The sequence below is a fragment of the Tachyglossus aculeatus genome, chromosome 17 (assembly GCF_015852505.1).
Source record: "Tachyglossus aculeatus isolate mTacAcu1 chromosome 17, mTacAcu1.pri, whole genome shotgun sequence".
Lineage (NCBI taxonomy): Eukaryota > Metazoa > Chordata > Mammalia > Monotremata > Tachyglossidae > Tachyglossus > Tachyglossus aculeatus.
Genome location: NC_052082.1, coordinates 11,483,043 through 11,504,236, shown reverse-complemented (window position 1 = coordinate 11,504,236; position 21,194 = coordinate 11,483,043). Strand labels below are relative to the sequence as shown.

At 42.8% G+C, this 21,194-nt stretch overlaps 1 protein-coding gene across 1 annotated transcript in view; it reads left to right on the top strand.

Annotated features, from left to right (window-relative positions):
* The window catches only part of CFAP299 (cilia and flagella associated protein 299), a 167,479-nt gene that overhangs the window by 44,104 nt on the left and 102,181 nt on the right, over positions 1–21,194 (top strand). The window contains exon 3 of the mRNA XM_038759583.1: positions 21,084–21,174. Coding sequence (XP_038615511.1) covers positions 21,084–21,174 — 91 coding nt within the window. The remainder of the gene's footprint in view (positions 1–21,083; positions 21,175–21,194) is intronic.

Here is a 21,194-nt window from a genome sequence, read left to right as displayed (position 1 = left end):
TACTGTAGGAAGTTGTGGAAACCATACACAGAAGTAGGTTTCAGACTGGTTTGGGTGAGTTGAAGGACTCAAGTAGTGAGTATAGTGCTTTGCACACAGTAAGCTCTCAATAAATACAATTGAATGAATGACAAGCATTCTATAATGGATTACCAGAGAGAAAGTTAGGCAGGTAGACCAGAAGGAATGCTGAGGAGAGGGGCCATTTCACCCTTCCTTCAAGTGTTCTGATGCTTTCTTGGTGCCCAGTGGGGGACTTAGAAATGATAAATTGTTATTATCATCATTAGTACTTTTATGATATTTATTAAGTCCTTACTCTGTGCCAGGCACTACTAAGTAGTACAATATGCACAAGATAATCAGGTTGGACACAGTCCCTGCCCCACATAGGGCCCACAATCTTAATCCCCATTTTACACATGAAGGAATGGAGGCACAGAGAATTGAAGTGACTTGCTCAAGGTCACACAGCAGACAAGTGGCAGGGCTGGGATTAGAACCCAAGTCCTCCCAAGATTAGAACCAAGTCTCTCCCCCTCGTTCCCCTCTCCATCCCCCCATCTTACCTCCTTCCCTTCCCCACAGCACCTGTATATATGTATATATGGTTGTACATATTTATTACTCTATTTATTTATTTATTTATCTTACTTGTACAGTTCTATCCTATTTATTTTATTTTGTTGGTATGTTTGGTTCTGTTCTCTGTCTCCCCCTTTTAGACTGTGAGCCCACTGTTGGGTAGGGACTGTTTCTATGTGTTGCCAATTTGTACTTCCCAAGCGCTTAGTACAGTGCTCTGCACATAGTGAGCGCTCAATAAATACGATTGATTGATTGATTGATTCCCAGACTGAGCCCCTTCCTCCCTCTTCCCCTCATCCCCCTCTCCATCCCCCTCATCTTACCTCCTTCCCTTCCCCACAGCACCTATATATATGTATATATGTTTGTACATATTTGTTACTCTATTTATTTATTTTACTCGTACATAACTATTCTATTTATATTATTTTGTTAGTATGTTTGTTTTTGTTCTCTGTCTCCCCCTTTTAGACTCTGAGCCCACTGTTGGGTAGGGACTGTCTCTATATGTTTCTAACTTGTACTTCCCAAGCGCTTAGTACAGTGCTCTGCACACAGTAAGCGCTCAATAAATACGATTGATGATGATGATGATGAAGTCCTCTGAGCCTCAGGCCCATAATACTAATAATAATAATGATGGCTTTTGTTAAGCGCTTACTATGTACAAAGCACTGTTCTAAGCGCTGGGGAGGATATAAGGTGATCAGGTGGTCACACGTGGGGCTCACAGTCTTAGTCCCCGTTTTACAGATGAGGTAACTGAGGCCCAGGGAAGTTAAGTGACTTGCCCAAAGTCACCCAGCTGACATTTGGTGGAGTGGGGCTTCGAACCCATGACCTCTGCCTCCCAAGCCCAGGCTCTTTCCATTGAGCCACGCCGTGGTCTTTCCACTACGCCACAATGCTTCTCAGATTGTGAAATTATGATATTTGTTAAGCTCTTTTACTAGGTGTTAAGCACTACTCTGGGGAAGATCAATCAATCAGGCAATCAATTGTATTTATTGAGCACCTATGGTGAGCAGAGCACTATACTAAGTGCTTATCAGTCAATCAAATGTATTTATTGAGAGCTTATGGTGTGCAGAGCACTGTACTAAGTGCTTGGGAAAATATCATATAACACAGGTGGTAGACATGTTCCCTACCCACAGTGAGTTTACAGTCTAGAGGAGAGATCATCATCATCAATCGTATTTATTGAGCGCTTACTGTGTGCAGAGCACTGTACTAAGCGCTTGGGATGATCAGGTCACACACAGTCCCCATCCCACATGGGGCTCACAGTCTAAGCAGCAAAAAGCAATTAACCAACTGTTTATAAATTGACTTTTTTAAAATGAAAAATTTTTTTAAAGTCAAACTTCTCCTGGAAAATAATTATTTTCCATTCATTTACGTTCTCACCAGCTCGGGTTTGTTTCCTGGCCAACTCACTGTTGGCCTATGAAAAGGGGAAAGGAGCAAAGGAGTCTGACCCTGTTGAAATCCCAGATTTGTGTTCCAGGACCACAGACTGTTCTCCTTACCACCTGTCTCATGTGAGCACCGTGTGGGCTTTTCCACATCCTTTTCTCCCATCACCAGCCGATGCCACTAAGCATCTTCTTCCTGGACCCTGAAATTGGAGGGATTAGGGTAAAATTTCTGAAGCCTTCAGACTCCAGTAGGGTTTGGAGAAGACGTGGCACTTAGAGGATACATTATGATTGCAGGGATTTTACACCTTAAAGGGGGGCTATTGATTTTTCTTCCCTCTACTCATTATTCGTTGAGAAACAGCTTGGCCTGGGGGAATGAAAACAAGATTGAGAATCAGAAGACCTGGTTTCTAATCCTACCTCTGTCGTTTACCTGCTGCGTGAGACCTCGGATAAGTCACGTCATTTCTCCGTGCCTCCGTTTCCTCACCGACAGCATTCATTCATTCATTCAATCGTATTTATTGATCGCTTGGGGGGTAGTGGGTGAGAGAAGGAGGCTAGCTCGGTGCAAACCATCGCCACTGAAGCAGCGTGGCTCAGTGGAAAGAGCCCGGGCTTTGGAGTCAGAGGTTGTGGGTTCAAATCCCAGTACTCCCACTTGTCAACTGTGTGACTCTGGGCAAGTTACTTCACTTCTCTGTGCCTCAGTTGTCATCTGTAAAATGGGGATTAAGACTGTGAGCCCCCCGTGGGACAATCTGATCACCGTGTAACCTCCCCAGTGCTTAGAACAGTGCTTTGCACATAGTAAGCACTTAATAAATGCTATCATTATTATTATTATTATTACTGGAGAAGCAGCATAGTCTACTGGGAGAAGTTGTATTGTGTAGTGGATAGAGCCTGAGCGTCAGAGAACCTGGGTTCTAATCCCAGCCCTGCCACCTGTCTGCTCTGTGACCTTGATCAAGTCACTTCACTCCTCTGTGCCTCAGTTTCCTCAGCTGTAAAATGGGGATTAAGATCCTGAGCCCCGGGTGGGACAGGGATTGTGTCCAACCCAATGATCTTATATCTACCCAAGTGCTTAGAACAGTGCTTGGCACATAGTAAGCACTTAACAAATACCATTATTGTTATTATTATTATTACTAATCATGTGTCTATATGTACATATTTATTATTATATTTATTTTATTAATGATGCATATATAGCTATAATTCTATTTATCTTGATGCTATTGATGCCTGTCTACCTGTTTTGATGTCTGTCTCCTCCCTTCTAGCCTGTGAGCCCACTGTTGGGTAGGGATTGTCTCTATTTGTGGCTGAATTGTACTTTCCAAGTGCTTAGTACAGTGTCCTGCACACAGTAAGTGCTCAATAAATGAGATTGATTGAATGAATGAATAATAATAAAAACAATTTAAGCGAATACCTTGTTGACAATAGGTCACACCTTTCTTCTCTTAACCAAGGTCTGTTGGTTAAGAAAACCATCCTTTCCCCATTTCATAGGCCAAAAGACCTTGTTCTACTGAGAAAGTGAATTCTAAACAGGGAGAAACTACGCAGTTTTCTCAGCTTGCTAAAGGCAGTGTAAACTGGGCAGAGAATGTGTCCGTTCTATTGTCATGTTTTACTCTCCCAAATGCTTAGTACAGTGCTCTGCACAAGTAAGCGCTCAATAAATATGATTGATTGATGGATTGACAGGATCTGCTATCGGATGACTACTCTTGTTCTTGAAAGGAAAGCAATGCAAAGGAAATGGAAAGGGATAAGGCACCATGTTCTTCAGCCCTATATTATTGCTTTATGCACTTTCATTCATTCAAATCACTCTATCAAGCGCTTACTGTGTGCCGAGAACACTTCACGTGCTTCATATTCAGAAGGCAGCAACAACATCCATGGATCTTTAACATGCAGTTTACAGTTAGAAATGCGTTTTGGGAAGAAACTAGCAACATAGACTCCTCTTCACTGAATCTTTTTTTAATGAATAGCCATTTTCCCCTCATTGTGGTTCTCATTAACAGATTCTTGGGGACGAAGGAACAGTAAACAGGAACCAGATGCCATGAATCTTGAACTCATATCCTCCATTTCCCTTGTAAAAACCAGGCAGATTTTCAGAACTAACCAGCCCCAAGCACTAGTATTTAGCAATGCAGAGCGACTATAATAGCAAGATTGATGATCTGCTTCCTGAAAAGGCTTCCGATGCTGGAATAAACTGTCAGTGGGTTTACTGGGGATGTTTTCGCGTTAGAAGTTGAAACAATAGACTGTTACCCTTTGAAAAGGCCTCAACTGCAGACACATGTTCCACGCTTTCACTTTTAAGTGGAGGTTAATCTAATTTTCTCATTTTCCAGCCGGATACTTTAAGGAAGGGCGGTTGGAAGGGCAATTCCTACGGTTTGTCTGAACCATCTTTGCTGTAAAGGCCTCCATGCTATAGAGGGGATGGTAGAAGGGAAGGAAGAAGGGACCCTGGCTCTTGGCCTTTGGATAAGGTCGGCGGAGAAAGGTAGCCTGGCATAGTGGATGGAGCACAGACCTGGGAATCAGAAGGTCATGGGTTTAGAACTCAGCTCTGCCAGTTTGTCTGCTGTGTGGCTTTGGGCAAGTCGTTTCACTTGTCGTGCCTCAGTTACCTCATCTGTAAAATGGGGGTTGAGAATGTGAGCCCCGTGTGGGCTGTTTCCACATCCTTTTCTCCCATCACCAGCCGATGCCGCTTAGCATCTTCTTCCTGGACCCTGAAATTGGAGGGATTAGGGTAAAATTTCTGAAGACTTCAGATTCCAGTAGGGTTTGGGAAAGACGTGGCACTTAGAAGATACATTATGTTTGCAGGGATTTTACACCTTAAAGGGGCTATTGATTTTTCTTCCCTCTACTCATTATTCACTGAGAAGCAGCTTGGCCTGGGGGATGAAAACAGGATTGAGAATCAGAAGACCTGGTTTCCGATCCTAACTCTGCCATTTACTTGCTGCGTGAGACCTTGGATAAGCCACTTCATTTCTCCGTGCCTCTGTTTTCTCATCCGTAAAATTGGGATCTGTTCTCCCTCCCCCTTTGATTGTGAGCCCTTTGTGGGAGAGGGATTTTGTCTGGTCTGATTGTACTGTATCTACCCCAGATCTTGTCCGATAGTAAATTAATACATAACCTATACCACAATTATTATTATTACTATCCTACCGTGTAATAGTCACAATTCCTCACTGTCCCATTCTCAACCTCTTCTACCTCACAGTTGTGTAGGTGCTCCACAGAAAGCAGTGTTGCAGAATAAGGCTGAAGTGCATATTCTGTTGGAAGAGGAGACTCTACAGAATATAATATAATTTTAGTATTTGTTTAGCACTTATTATGTGCCAGGTACTGTACTAAGCACTGGGGTTGATGCAAGCAAATCGGGTTGAACATAGTCCCTGTTCCACATGGGGCTTGCAGTTTCAATCCCCATTTTACAGATGAGAGAACTGAGGTCCAGAGACGAGAAGTGATTTTCCTTGAGGTCACACAGCAAGCGACCGGCAGCGGATTAGAACCCAAGACCTTCTGACTCCCAGGCTTGTGCTCCACATCCGAGAAACAGTGTGGCCTAATGGAGAGAGCACGGACCTGGAGTCAGAAGGACCTGGGTTCCAATGGCGACAGCCAAGCACTTGCTGTGTGACCTTGGGCAAGTCACTTAACTTCTCTATGCCTCTATTTCCTCCCTGTAAAATAGTAATACCTGTTCTCCCTCCTTCTTAGACCCGGAATCCCACGTGGGACACTGACTATGCCCAATCAAATTAACTTCTACTTATCCTATCACTTGAATTAGTGTTTGACACCTAGTAAGCGCTTAACAAATATCATAAAAAAAATACCAGGGCAGGAGGCCACCACAAATCTGAGATCTGCCCTAAGCAGGTGGCAGAAAAGATAACCCCAAGACCTCCCAACCAAAATCACCCCACCAAGAGGTAAAAACCATTTCTCATTGGTATTTTCATTACTTAAAGTAATTGGGCTCAGAATGCCATTATTAAACAAATGTTTCCACCACATTAGGTTCCCTTGTTACAAAGCCATTGCCTGTGTGACCTGGGGACCACTTGCACTATATTGGATTCCTCGAACCCATTGTCGCGGTCTGAAAAGCCCTTCACCTGCTGGGCTGTAATCCAAGCTGAAGAATCCCACCTGCTCCTCTGTAAAACAAGGTTTAAGGGCTCATTAGGAATATTGAATCCAGAGGCAAGCACAGGTGCATGACTTCTGGCTTCAATCTCGTTCGCAAAATAGTAACCAGGTAATCAAAGCTGCCGTTGGTTAGCCAAAAGACAAGAGGGCTGTGTTTAAAGCCAGTTTTGTTAATCTTTCCCCACTGGGAAGGGTATTTTGGAGGTAGCCACTACTAGAATTTGCTAGCGACTGGGCACAGGTGTGGTCTCTTGTTGCTGTCCTATTTGAAAATGATTTCTTTTTCAGCTCTCTCAATCCTTTTTAAGCTAGGTTTTGGTCTCTTTCTCTCTGAAAGAATGACCCACTCTAAAAATTCTTCTGGCTTTTTTTTTTAAAGCAGGGCGGAGTATGACCACTTTGTTTAGTTCTAATTATGTGAGAACCTTAGCAGATGGCAAACCCATTCTTCCCAGAAGAGCCCTCTGCCACAAGAGATGGTTTCTGTAAAGAGCTGACCTACAATCAGATTCAGATTTTCACTTTGGACCAAGAGCCAAGGACCATTCATTCCCTCCTCATTCAGACTGGGATGACATTTCTCCCACTTCTGAGGAAAGTGACCAAAACATTCCAATTCCCTCCCATTCTCCATCTTTAAATATAAACCCAGTTCAGAACTCAAGCATGGCTCTAGTGGATAGAGCATGGGCCTGGAAATCAGAAGGAAATCAGAAATCTAATCCCAGTTCTGCCACTTGTCTGCTGTGTGACCATGGGCAAGTCATTTCACTTCTCTGGGCTTCAGTTACCTCATCTGTAAAATGGGGATTGAGACTGTGAGCCCCATCTGGGACAGGAACTGCATCCAAGCTGATTTGCTTGTATCCGCCCCAGAGCTTAGTACAGTGCTTAGCAATCAGTAAGCACTTAACAAATACCACGGTTATTATCATTATTATTATGTCCCTTCATGCCCAAATCAGATCAGCATTCCCTCGACAAAGCTAAGGACTTAGAACAGCGCATGGCACATAATAAGCTCTTAACAAATACCATCATTATTAGTATTATTAAGGCCCAGGTGGTTCTCTCAGCCTTGCCGTCCAGGGATATTCTCTAGACTGTAAACTCGTTGTGGGCACATGTCTACCCACACTGTTATATTACAATAATAACAATAATGAAAATAATAACGGTTTATCCTCTAGCCATTTCCTGAGCACATTACTTTTTATGTAGCTTGTCTCCTCTTTCAGATTACGAGCTTCTTGAGAGCAGGGATTGGGAATCTTGTTTTAGTTGTACTCAGCCAAGTGCAGTGCTTTACCCTCAGTAGCTGCTTAATAAACTTTACCAACTGATTGTCACCAGTTTCCTTTTTTTTTGTGGCAACAGGTTGACATAACAGTTTGATGGGATTTAAAAAGAGTGACAATAAGACTTTAAAGAGAAGGGGAACTGTAGACCAGGCTCTGCCACTTGTCTTCTGGGTGACCTCGGGCAAGATACTTAAATTCTCTGCACCACAGTTTCGTCGTCTGTAAAATGAGTATTCATTCATTCAATCGTTTTTATTGAGCGCTTACAGTGTGCAGAGCACTGTACTGAGTTCTTGGGAGAGTACAATATAAGAATAAACAGTCACGTTCCCTGCCATATTAAACCCTGCTCCCTCCTACTCAGACTGTGAGCCCCATGTGGGACAGGGACTGTGTCCAATCTGTTTATACTGTATCTACTACAGTGTTTGACACATAGTAAGCCCATAACAAGTAAGCACATAGAGAAGCAGCATGGCTCAGTGGAAAGAGCCCGGGCTTTGGAGTCAGAGGTCATGGGTTCAAATCCCAGCTCTGCCAATTGTCACCTATGTGACTTTGGGCAAGTCACTTCACTTCTCTGGGCCTCAGTTACCTCATCTGTAAAATGGAGATTAAGACTGTGAGCCCCCCATGGGACAACCTGATCACCTTATAACCTCCCCAGCACTTAGAACAGTGCTTTGCACACAGTTAGTGCTTAATAAAGGCCATTATTATTATTATTACAAATACCACAATTATTAACATTCCCTAGGTTAAAGGCATGAGGGAAAGACACCCACTGACTTCTTTGCTGATCAAAGAGAATTTACAAATGGCGCAAAACTGATAGAACAACTGGTTTTAAGGGTTTTGAACATTGGACCACATTGCTGGTAACTTCTCTGATGACTGGTGGTGCCAATATTTTGACAGGTGGAGGGTACCAGCTGAGCCCCCAATATTGTACTCCCAAACTTTGATCACCATGGAAGCTTTCCCTGAAGAATAGAAGCAACTTCAATTTTTATTTAAATCATTTTGCTCCACAGGGTTTCAAATATCGTGTAGCAAGTGAAGTTTTTCCCAATGCCTTCTCCGTTTCATTAAACAGCAAAATATGCCTGATAAAGTATCGGAAAGGTATTTCCTGTACCTTAGTTCAAGAAAGCAGCAGTTACATTTTGACCACAGATTTCTCAGCGGAATACAGGCCCACCTGTCAAAATGACTCACAGTCTGCGCTTTTGAAAAATGGTTTCTTAATCTAATTCCCGATGATAAAGGAGAGAGCATTCTTTGGGTCCCCTTGGTCTAGAAGTATTTGAAAGAAAGAGAGTGACTGAATAAATTACAAATATGCTGACAGGAACCTAAACCTTCCTGCTTCCCATTCACCCAGAATAGATGTGGAAGTCACTGGCCAATAAGTCCACAAACCCCTCAGTGGAGTCAAGGTGATTTACATATGTTGTGGGGCTTCAAGATGGAGATTTATTGTTCCCTGCTGAATTCCTCAGATATGTGAAGTAGTGGGGTCACTTATGTATATAACCCTTTCAACTTTTTGTGTTTCAGTAGCAGCTGCAGGAACACTTATTTAGTGCCAATTATGTGCAGAGCACTATACTGGACTCCTATTATTTTCAGACTCCAGGGAGAGGATACGGGAAAGGAAGAGTTCAGAATCTATAGATCCTGTAGGCTGTAACACCTCCTATAGAATGCAACCTCTGCTCCTCCTATAGACTGCAAATAATAATAATGGAATTTGTTATGCACTTACTAGGTGCAAAACACTTTTCTAAGTGCTTCCTCCTGTAAACTGTGAGCTCCTTGTGTAATAATAATAATAATAATAATGGCATTTGTTAAGTGCTTACTATGTGCGAAGCACTGTTTTAAGCAGTGGGGGGATACAAAGTGATCAGGTTGTACTACGTGGGGCTCACAGTCATCATCATCATCATCATCAATCGTATTTATTGAGCGCTTACTATGTGCAGAGCACTGTACTAAGAGCTTGGGAAGTACAAATTGGCAACACATAGAGACAGTCTCTACCCAACAGTGGGCTCACAGTCTAAAAGGGGGAGACAGAGAACAAAACCAAACATACTAACAAAATAAAATAAATAGAATAGATATGTACAAATAAAATAAATAAATAAATAAATAGAGTAATAAATATGTACAAACATATATACATATATACAGGTGCTGTGGGGAAGGGAAGGAGGTAAGATGGGGGGGATGGAGAGGGGGACGAGGGGGAGAGGAAGGGGCTCAGTCTGGGAAGGCCTCCTGGAGGAGGTGAGCTCTCAGCAGGGCCTTGACAGTCCCCATCCCCATTTTACAGATGAGGTAACTGAGGCTCCGAGAAGTTAAGTGACTTGCCCAGGGTCACACAGCAGACGTGGCGGAGCTGGGATACGAACCCATGACCTCCAACTCCAAAGCCCGGGCTCTTTCAGAGAATGTGTCTACTGACTCTGATATTTGTACTCCCCCAAGAGCTTAGTACAGTGCTCTGCGCACAGTAAGCACTCAATAAATACCACTGATTGATTGACAGACAGACAGGCACAAATAAAACACATCCAAAGGACACAGAAGGGAAAGCATAAATGCAACTGTTCTTGGTTTTCTAAAATGATGGTATTTACGGTAAGATTCATTCATTCAATCGTATTTACTGAGCGCTTACTGTGTGCAGAGCACTGTACTAAGATCCTATCCCTGTGAGCCAGTATTGCTGAAAGAACAGAGAAGCAGTGTGGCCTAGTGGAAAGAGCATGGGCGTGGGAGTTCAAGAACATGGGTTCTAATTTTGGCTCCGCCAATTGTCTGTTGCGTAACCTTGGGCAATCATTTAACCTCTCCATACCTCAGTTACCTCATTTGTAAAATGGGGATTCAATTCTACTTCCTCCTTAGACCGTGAGCCTTATGTGGGACAGGGACTGTGTACGACCTGATTGACTTGTATCTACCCCAGTACTTAAAACAGTGATTGGCACAAAAAAGTGTTTAACAAGTAATAATGACAATAATAATAATAATTGGCATTTGTTAAGCACTTACTATGTGCCAAGCACTGTTCTAAGCGCTGGGGAGGGTACAGGGTGATCAGGTTGTCCCACGTGGGGCTCACAGTCTTAATCCCCATTTTACAGATGAGGTAACTGAGGCCCAGAGAAGTTAAGTGACTTGCCCAAGATCACATAGCAGACATGTGGCGGAGTCGGGATTCGAACCCATGACCTCTGACTCCAAAGCCTGGGCTCTTACCACTGAGCCATATCAGCGCTTAGAACAATGCATTGCACATAGTAAGGGTTTAATAAATGTCATCATTATTACTATTATTACTTATTATTATTCGCTATTATCAATTGCACTCCATCTTATAGTCTCCTGAAACCTATGGTATGGGGCCTTTGTTTTTTTAATTCTCCTTTCTATCTCTTTGTCAATGCATCATTTGATGGTGTATAGCTGGGTATCGGAATTCAGGGACTGGTTTAATTTCTGTTTGCGGCCGATAAAAATCTTTGGTTGTGCCATGAGCAGGAGCAGTGAAATGAGTTGGGAATTTGAACGGGTTCAATGAAAATGTCTCCGATTAAGAAACTACTTACAGCAAACAAGAAATGTAGCAGCCAGATTTTGAAGGAGACCTACAACTATCAACAGCATGATACGAGCTCAATTTAAGGAATAAGCACGATGAGGCCAAAAGCAGAAATCCGTAATCTGCTGATCCTCACCTAATAAAAGACTTCTGCAAATAGGATCAGTGGTATTTACTGAGCACTTACTGAGTGTAGAGAGCACCGTACTAAGTGCTTTAGAGAGTACAACACAATTAGTAGACATGTTACCCACCCAGAATGAGTTTAAAGTCTAGAAGATTGTAATTCTAGAAGGAGAGTAGGTATTTGTTGAATGTTGCTGATTATTGTGCAGATTTATCTTTCCATACACTATAGATCACCTACCGTTCAACATCAAAGACACGACCCATACCAGTGTTTTCAGTTGTTGCTCTTTTGACTTCAACTTAAAAACCTAGCATAAAATAATGATGGTATTTGTTAAGCACTCATTATGTGCCAGGCACTGTGCTAAAGGCTGGGGTGGAGACAGGCAAATCAAGTTAGACACAGTCTCTTGTCCCATGTGGGGCTCACACTCTCAATCCCCATTTTACAGAGGAAGTAACTGAGGCTCAGAGAAGTGAAGTGACTTACCCAAGGTCACACAGCAGACAAGTGGTGAAGCCAGGATTAGAACCCATGACTCCCAAGCCCGGGCTCTATCCATTACGCCACACTGCTTCTTACTATGCATGTTGTGTGTTCCCTCTACTCAGTGCAATCCATTTTTTTTTTTTTTGGTGAGTCTTTTGGTTCAGTTTTCTTTCCCTAGAGTAATCCTCACAACCAAATCCAAGCACAAATTAATTACGAACTAAGCACATGTATTAAATTAACTTTATAATTCAGCCAAAAAAATGCTGGCTTCAGCAGGATACTTTTCTTTATATACACTCAACTAATTGTTAATGGAACCATTACTTTCTAAATGCTGACAGGTTTTTCCTAATATTTGTTCCATAATTTACTGGAAACTGAAGTTCACTTCACCACAGACCCTTATACCAATCAACAATCATGAATAATAATAATAATGGCATTTATTAAGCGCTTACTATGTGCAAAGCACTGTTGTAAGCACTGAGAGCTTATTGCATTATGCTACATCAAGTGGGTGCTTAATAAATGCTACACTATTACTACCACTGCTACTACTATTAATGCTACTAATAATAATAATAATGACATTTATTAAGCACTTACTATGTGCCAAGCACTGTTCTAAGCACTGTTGTTGTTGTTATTATTATTATTACTACTACTGCAACTACTATTAGTACTACTGTTATTTCTACTACTGTGACTATCACTACTATTAGTACTACTACTATTATTAACACAACTACTATTATTAGTACTACTATTTTACTACTACTATTATTAATACTAGTGCTACAACTTGAGTTACTCAGCATTTTCCTTGAAAGACAGAGACCATCCCAAACTCCTAGGGAGTAGCCGGAGAAAGAGTCACAACTGCATAATAATAATAATGACGGTATTTGTTAAGCACTAACTATGTGCCAAGCACTGTTCTAAGCTGCGGGGTAGATACAAGGTCATCAGGTTGTACTACGTGGGGCTTACAGTCTTAATCCTCATTTTACAGATGAGGTAACTGAGGCACAGAGAAGTAAAGTGACTTGCCTAAAGTCACACAGCTGATAACTGACTGAGTCAGGATTAGAATCCACAACCTCTGACTCCCAAGCCCGGGGTCTTTCCACTAAGCAATGCTGCTTCTCATAGTATCTTTAATCACTAAATAGCATCACTGTGCAACATATGCATAGTGGACTTGTATATACTACTGGCCAACCACAGTGCCTGGGACAGAGTGAGCGCTTAACAAATACCATAATTATTTTTATGTATTTAGCATCTACTATGTGCAGAGCACTGAACTAACCATTTAGGAAAGTACAATAGAGTTAGAAGAAAGGATCCCTCATTTCAAAGACCTTACAACCTAACAGGGGAGACAGGCATAGCTTTCATTCATTTCATTCATTCATTCAGTAGTATTTATTGAGCACTTACTGTGTGCAGGGCACTGTACTAAGCGCTTGGGAAGTACAATTCGGCAACATATAGAGACGGTCCCTACCTAACTATGGGCTCACAGTCTAGAAGGGGGAGACAGACAACAAAACAAAACACGTAGACAGATTATTACCTAGTATTATTATTATTACATTTGGTAAGTGCTTACTATGTGCCCAGCACTATACTTAATGCTGGGGTAGATACAAGATAATCAGATCCCAAAGCGGGTTCAGAGTCTCGGTAGGCAGAAGAACCAGTACTGAATTCCCATTTTGCAGGTGAGGGAACTGAGGCATAGAGTAGTTAAGTGACTTGCCCAGGGTCAGACAGCAGTCATTTGGTGGAGTTGTGATTAGAACCCAGGTCCTCTGACTCCTGTGCCAAGCTGCTCCTTGTGGGCAGGCATCATGTCAACCAACTTTATTGTACTGTACTTTCCCAAGAACTTAAAGAGAAGCAGCATGGCCTAGTGGAAAGAGCACAGGTCTAGGAGTTAGAAGTGGGCTAGAATTTCCAGAAGAATGGAGTGGTTCGGTGTCTAATGCAGTAATAATAATAATAATAATAATAATAATAATAATAATAATGGTATTTGTTCATTCATTCAATCGTATTTATTGAGTGCTTACTGTGTGCAGAGCACAGCCCGTGCTGTTTTCACTGAGCCCAGACTGTTAGATTTGGCAAAGAAGCCGTTACTGGTGTAGCCATAGTGGAGTAAAGAGAGCCGAAGTGGGTCAACAGACCCTGGAAGAAAGGAATTGGAGCCAGCTCGAGGAGTTTGAACAGGAAGACTGGAGAGCGGAGACTAGGAGACAACTGGAAAAGGCAGTGGGATCCAGAGAAGGCTTTATTAGTCTGAGGGATCTTTAAACATGTTTAAAGGTGGATGGGAAAGAACCATCAGAGAACATGGAGGCAAGAAGGGATAAGGGATGGCCACCCAGAGTAGCACCAATACACTTCAGAAGCTTTCCAAGAAACAAACACCGACTGATCGACAGTCAGATTAACCATTAGGTCGTTAAATCTGGGCTCCAAATGACAATCAAGCATGTTGCCTGCACCCCAACTCTCTCCTCAGAGTTACAGGTGGGGTCTTAAAGGAATCCAATCGCCTCTGTTTGGATGAACCTGTCGCAACAAGCCAGATTTGTTTCCCACTCTCAGAAATCTAATGGGTCATTTTATCTTGCCCGTTTCCAGAATATGCTTAATCTGATATTCCTAAATGGAAAACAAAGGTGGCCATGGCACAAAAGAGACACAACACCTACAAAGAAGACCCACTTTAAAAAGGAATAATTCCATGCAGTCATTTCTGTCCCTGGCTTTTGTTTCTATTCATGAATGAATTCCAGACTGAACCCCTTCCTTCCTCTCCCCCTCGTCCCCCTCTCCATCCCCCCACATCTTACCTCCTTCCCTTCCCCACTGCACCTGTATATATGTATATATGTTTGTACATATTTGTTACTCTATTTATTTTACTTGTACATATCTATTCTATTTATTTTATTTTGTTAGTATGTTTGGTTTTGTTCTCTGTCTCCCGCTTTTAGACTGTGAGCCCACTGTTGGGTAGGGACTGTCTCTATATGTTGCCAATTTGTACTTCCCAAGCTCTTAGTACAGTGCTCTGCACACAGTAAGCGCTCAATAAATACAATTGATGATGATGATGATGATGATGATGAATGATGATGGAGCCTGGGGGAAGTAAGGAAAAATTGTGATGACCTTACAGCACCTTCTTTTAAAGGTAGACTAGACCTTTGGGAATGTAAAGTGGCTTTCAGCTTTTCTGAGAAAAATAAAGGATTAAACAGCAGGTGTAGTGAGAAAAACATTAATAGGATTACACATATAACTGGCTAGCTAATGATTAAACCTAATTTTTAATGTTTAGCTTTCCATTGGCCTGTCTCTTGAAGGAGGTGCAATAAATAAAACACTAGGAGTATTTGCATATAAAACAAACCTTGCAATTCCACGGTTCTGTCATGGGACCTCTTTCAGCAATTTGAGGAAGTAAGTCCTCTTCGAATATTGATTTAAACACTGCCTTTCAAGTCAATGCCTGTTCAGTAAACCTAGTTAAATAATAATAGTGTACATTAAAAGTTCAAGAATTCCTTACCCCGTGTTCTCCACCAGTTGAGATTTCCTCTGTTCCAGAGATGTCCCAAGTAGCCCCAGGTCAGAAGGACTTGAGATTTAATCACGGCTTTGCCACATGCCTGCCGTGTGACCTTGGGCAGGTCATTCAACTTCTCTGTGCCTCAGTTCCTCCTCCGTAAAATGGGAATTAAGACTGTGAACACCATGTGGGATATGGGCTGTGTCGAAATTGTTTTAACTTGAATCTACTCCAGCGCACATAGTAAATACTTAACAAATACCATAAGAAATTGTCCCACGTAATATATACATGTATTATATGTAATATATTTCCGTAACATATATCTATGTAAATTAATTTATTTACATAAACATATGTAATATAATAGCTGTATTGGGCTTCAGCCCAGAGCTTTTGACTCTGCTGTGGCAAACTTGTAGAATTCCATTCTTCCCCAGAAGTTGCTAAATTAGAAAAGACCATTGGTCTGTCTTGTTCAGGGAATTAATTCCCTTAGAATAAATTGCCACTAACCCTACATGAAGAACAGCAGTAACAGACATGGTCCCCACCCTGAGAGTTTAGGATCTACTGGGTAAATTACAGTGCTCTGCACACAGAAGTTGCTCAATAAATACCACTGATTGCTTGATAGAGGAGGAATATCAAAGTGTGTGCATAAGTGATACAAGTGGGCACAAGTACCCAAGTGCTTCAGTGGTGTGGACGTGCTGAAGTGGGTGTAGAGGAGTTATAAAGTGGGCAGAATAGAAAGAAATCCTGGAAGTCATGTGATTTCAGAAGGGCTTTGAAGATAGGGAGACCAGTAGTCTGTCGGAAGTGAAAGGGGTTCCAGTCAGGAGGAAGGATGTGAACAAGACATGTCCCCCCCTTCCTCAAAAATATCCAATAGTTGCCTATCCACCTTCTTTGCAAACAAAAACTCCTCACCATTGGCTTCTCTCCTTCTACAACCCAGCCCACATACTTCACTCCTCTAGGGCTAACCTTCTCACCGTGCCTCCATCTCGCCTGTCTCTCCACCGACCCCGGCCCATCATCATCATCATCATCAATCGTATTTATTGAGCGCTTACTGTGTGCAGAGCACTGTACTAAGCGCTTGGGAAGTACAAGTTGGCAATGTATAAAGACAGTCCCTACCCAACAGTGGGCTCACAGTCTAAAAGGGGGAGACAGAGAACAAAACCAAACATGCTAACAAAATAAAATAAATAGAATAGATCTGTACAAGTAAAATAAATAAATAAATAAATAAAATAATAAATATGTACAAACATATATACATATATACAGGTGCTGTGGGGAAGGGAAGGAGGTAAGATGGGGGGGATGGAGAGGGGGATGAGGGGGAGAGGAAGGAAGGGGCCCACATCCTGCCTCTGGCCTGGAATGCCCTCCCTCCTCAAATCTGACAGACAGTGACTCTCCCCCTCTTCAGAGCCCTAACCCTAACACTCATCTCCTCATAATAATAATGATGGCATTTGTTAAGCGCTTACTATGTGCAAAGCACTGTTCCTCTCCTCCTCCCCATTCCCCCCACCCTACCTCCTCCCTCTCCCCAAAGCACCTGTATATATGTTTGTACAATCAATCAATCAATCGTATTTATTGAGTGCTTACTGTGTGCAGAGCACTGTACTAAGCGCTTGGGACGTATAAGTTGGCAACATATAGAGACAGTCCCTACCCAACAGTGGGCTCACAGTCTAAAAGATTTATTACTCTATTTGTTTTACTTGTACATATTTACTATTCTGTTTTGTTAATGCTGTGCATCTAGCTTTATTTCTATTTATTCTGACGACTTGACACCCGTCCACATGTTTTTGTTTTGTTGTCTGTCTCCCCCTTCTAGACTGGGAGCCCGTTGTTGGGTAGGGACCGTCTCTATATGTTGCCAACTTGTACTTCCCAAGCGCTTAATACAGTGCTCTGCACACAGTAAGCGCTCAATAAATACGATTGAATGAATGAATGAATGTTCTAAGCACTGGGGAGGATACAAGGTGATCAGGTTGGCCCACATGGGGCTCACAGTCTTCATCCCCATTTGACAGATGAGGGAACTGAAGCACAGAGAAGTTAAGTGACTTGCCCAAGGTCACACAGCTGACAATTGGTGGAGCTGGGATTTGAACCCATGACCTCTGACTTCCAAGCCTGTGCTCTTTCCACTGAGCCACCCTGCTTCTCTCCTTATCTCCCACTCCCTTCTTCTAGACTGTGAGCCCATTGTTGGGTAGGGACTGTCTCTATATGTTGCCAACTTGTACTTCCCAAGTGCTTAGTACAGTGATCTGCACACAGTAAGCGCTCAATAAATATGATTGATTGATTGATTCTGCATCGCCCTTCCCCTGCCTCCCAGCCCCATAGAACTTGTGTATTTATCTGCAGTGTTATTTATTTGTATTGATGTCTGTCTCCCCCACTCTTGACTGTGAGCTCACTGTGGGCAGGGAATGTCACTGTTTATTGTTGTATTGGACTTTCCCATGTGTTTAGTACGGTGCTCTGCACACAATAAGTGCTTAATAAATATGATTGAATGAACGAACAAGAGGTTGATAGAGGAAAAGTCCATCTCCCCCATAGCCTGTAAGCTCTGTGGGCAGAGATCACGGCTATTTATTGTTATATTGTACTCTCCCAGATGCTTAGTACAGTGCTCTGCACACAGTAAGCGCTCAATAAATATGATTGAAGAGGGAGCTTGAGTGAAGCAAAGCAGGTTAACTGAGGTGCACTGGCAGAAAAGAGTGGAAAATTGAGGGAGGAGAGAGTTGATTGAGTGGTTAGAAGCCAGTGGTTAGAAATGTCTGCTTAGTGAAGAGAGGAATGGACGATTATTGGACCTTTTTGAGGAGTGGGGAGAGGTGTACAATGATGCTGAAGAAAGATAATAATAATAATTAATAATGATGGTATTTGCTAAGGCTTACTATGTGCCAAGCACTGTTCTAAGCACTGGGGTAGAGACAAGGTACTCAGGTTGTCCCACGTGGGGCTCTCACTCTTCATCCCCATTTGACAGATTCATTCATTCATTCAATCGTATTTATTGAGCGCTTGCTGTGTGCAGAGCACTGTACTAAGCTCTTGGGAAATACAAGTTGGCAACATATAGAGACGGGCCCTACCCAACAGCGGGCTCACAGGCTAGAAGGGGGAGACGGACAACAAAACAAAACATATTAACAAAAAAGAATAGATATGTACAAATAAAATAAATAGAGTAATAAATACGTACAAACATATATACAGGTGCTGTGGGGAGGGGAAGGAGGTAAGGTGGGGGGGATGGGGAGGGGGAGAGGAAGGAGGGCCAGCTGACAAGTGGCGGGGCCGGGATTCATTCATTCATTCAATCGTATTTATTGAGCGCTTACTGTGTGCAGAGCACTGTACTAAGTGCTTGGGAAGTACAAGTTGGCAACATATAGAGACGGTCCCTACCCAACAGCGGGCTCACAGTCTAGACACTATGCCACACTGTGTCTCCGAAAGAAAGATGACCTGAGCAGGAGAACAAAAAGACAGGAGGCAGAGAGATAGAATAGTAAATATGTACAAGTAAAATAGAGTAATAAATCTGTACAAACGTATATACAAGTGCTCAACCTGATCACCTTGTATCCTCACCAGCATTTAGAAGAGTGCTTTGCACATAGTAAGCGCTTAACAAATACCAAAATTATTATTATTATTATTATTGGTGTGGAGGCTGATGCAGTACTTGAGCCGGAATATTACAAACCCAGCTTTGGTTCAGACAAAGAGACCAAGACTCTCGTTCTCCCCCTGGATATCTTGCTCTCCCTAAATAGTTCAAGATTTTACTTCAAAAATGGGGCAGGAAGGTGTATGGATAGAGCACCGGCCTGGACACCTGAGGATCTGGATTCTAATCCCAGCTCAGCCTCTTGTCAGGTGAGTGACCTAAGCAGCGTGGCTCAGTGGAAAGAGCATGGATTTTGGAGTCAGAGGTCATGGGTTCAAATCCCGGCTCTGCCACTTGTCAGCTGTGTGATTTTGGGCAAGTCACTTCACTTCTCTGGGCCTCAGTTACCTCATCTGTAAAATTGGGATTGACTGTGAGACCCCCGTGGGACAACCTGATCACTTTGTAACCTCCCCAGCGCTTAGAACAGTGCTTTGCACATGGTAAGCACTTAATAAATGTTATTATTATTATCATTCTCTGGGCCTCAGTGACTTCATCAATAAAATGGGGATTAAGACTGTGAGCCCTATGTGACTCATGGGCCACATGATGAGCTTGGAGAAGTAGCATGGCTCACTGGAAAGAGCACAGGACTTGGAGTCAGAGGTCATGGGTTCAAATCCCAGCTCCACCAACTGTCAGCTGTGTGACTTTGGGCAAGTCACAACTTCTCTGGGCCTCAGTTCCCTCATCTGTAAAATGGGGATTAAAACTGTGAGCCCCCCATGGGACAACCTGATCACCTTGTAACCTCCCCAGCGCTTAGAACAGTGCTTTGCACATAGTATTATTATTATTATCATCATTACTAAGCACTTGGGAAGTACTTATTATTATTACCACCCCCAGTGCTTAGTACAGTGCCTGGCACATAGTAAGCGCTTTTCGAATACCTTATTCTTTTATTTGGTCTTTACACTTTCATTTGTACGATAAAAATGCAACTCTCTTGTCTTATGCTGTCGAGTCATCTCCAACCCACAGCGACGCCACGGACACATCTTTCCCTAACGCCCCACCTCCATCTGCAATCGTTCTGGTAGTGGAGCCATAGAGTTTTCTTGGCAAAAACATGAAAGTGGCTTACCATTATTGCTTCCTTCCTCACAGTAAAACTTGAATCTCCGCCCTCGACTCTCTCCCAGGCCGCTGCCGCCCAGCACAGGGGAGTCTTGACTTGTAGCAATTTGCCTTCCACTTGCTAACTACTGGTCAAGCTAGGAATGAAATGTATATGCCTCTGCTTGACTCTCCCTCCTGTATTCAATCAATCATATTTATTGAGCGCTTACTGTGTGCAGAGCACTGTACTAAGCGCTTGGGAAGTACAAGTTGGCAACATATAGAGACAGTCCCTACCCAACAGTGGGTTAGTTGAGACTAGTAGAGTACTGGAAACTCTCCAGGTGTGACCCTGAGAGGGTGACAAATAATAATGATAATTATGGCATTTGTTAAGCACTTACTCTGTGCCAAGCACTGTTATAAGCACTGGGGTAGATACAAGGTAATCAGGTTGGCCCACGTGGGGGTCACAGTCTTAATCCCCATTTTACAGATGAGGGAACAGAGAATTGTGGTTTGCCCAAGGTCACACAGCAGACTAGGGGCCAGACCAGGATTAGGATGCATGTCCTCTGACTCCCAAACCTGTGCTATTTCCACTAAGCCACGCTGCTTCTCAAAATTGCTTGTTATAGTGCTTTTATTAAGAAAGCGCTCTCACAACCCCCACAAAACCCCTGTGATGTAGGGGGACTAGGCAGGTTGTAAAATCCCCATTTTACAGATGGAGAAACTGAAGTACAGAGAAGTTGACTCGCCCACAGTCGCATGGCAAGCTAACGGGTTGGGTTGGACTCAAAGCCGGGTCCTTTGGCTTCTAAACCAGCGCCCTTCCACTTCTCCACACCACTTCCAATATCCTAAGAGATGGTTAGATCTTCTTTGTGGCAATTATTGCTTTAAATATATATTTTTTTAATCCTCCGGCAGGACACTCAGCAGTGCCGGCAAGGAACTGAAAGACCCTTTCCTGAAGGCGCTTGCAGAACGGGAGGAAGCCAACCGTAGCGGGAAAATGACCGTGAGTCTGTGCTATAATAC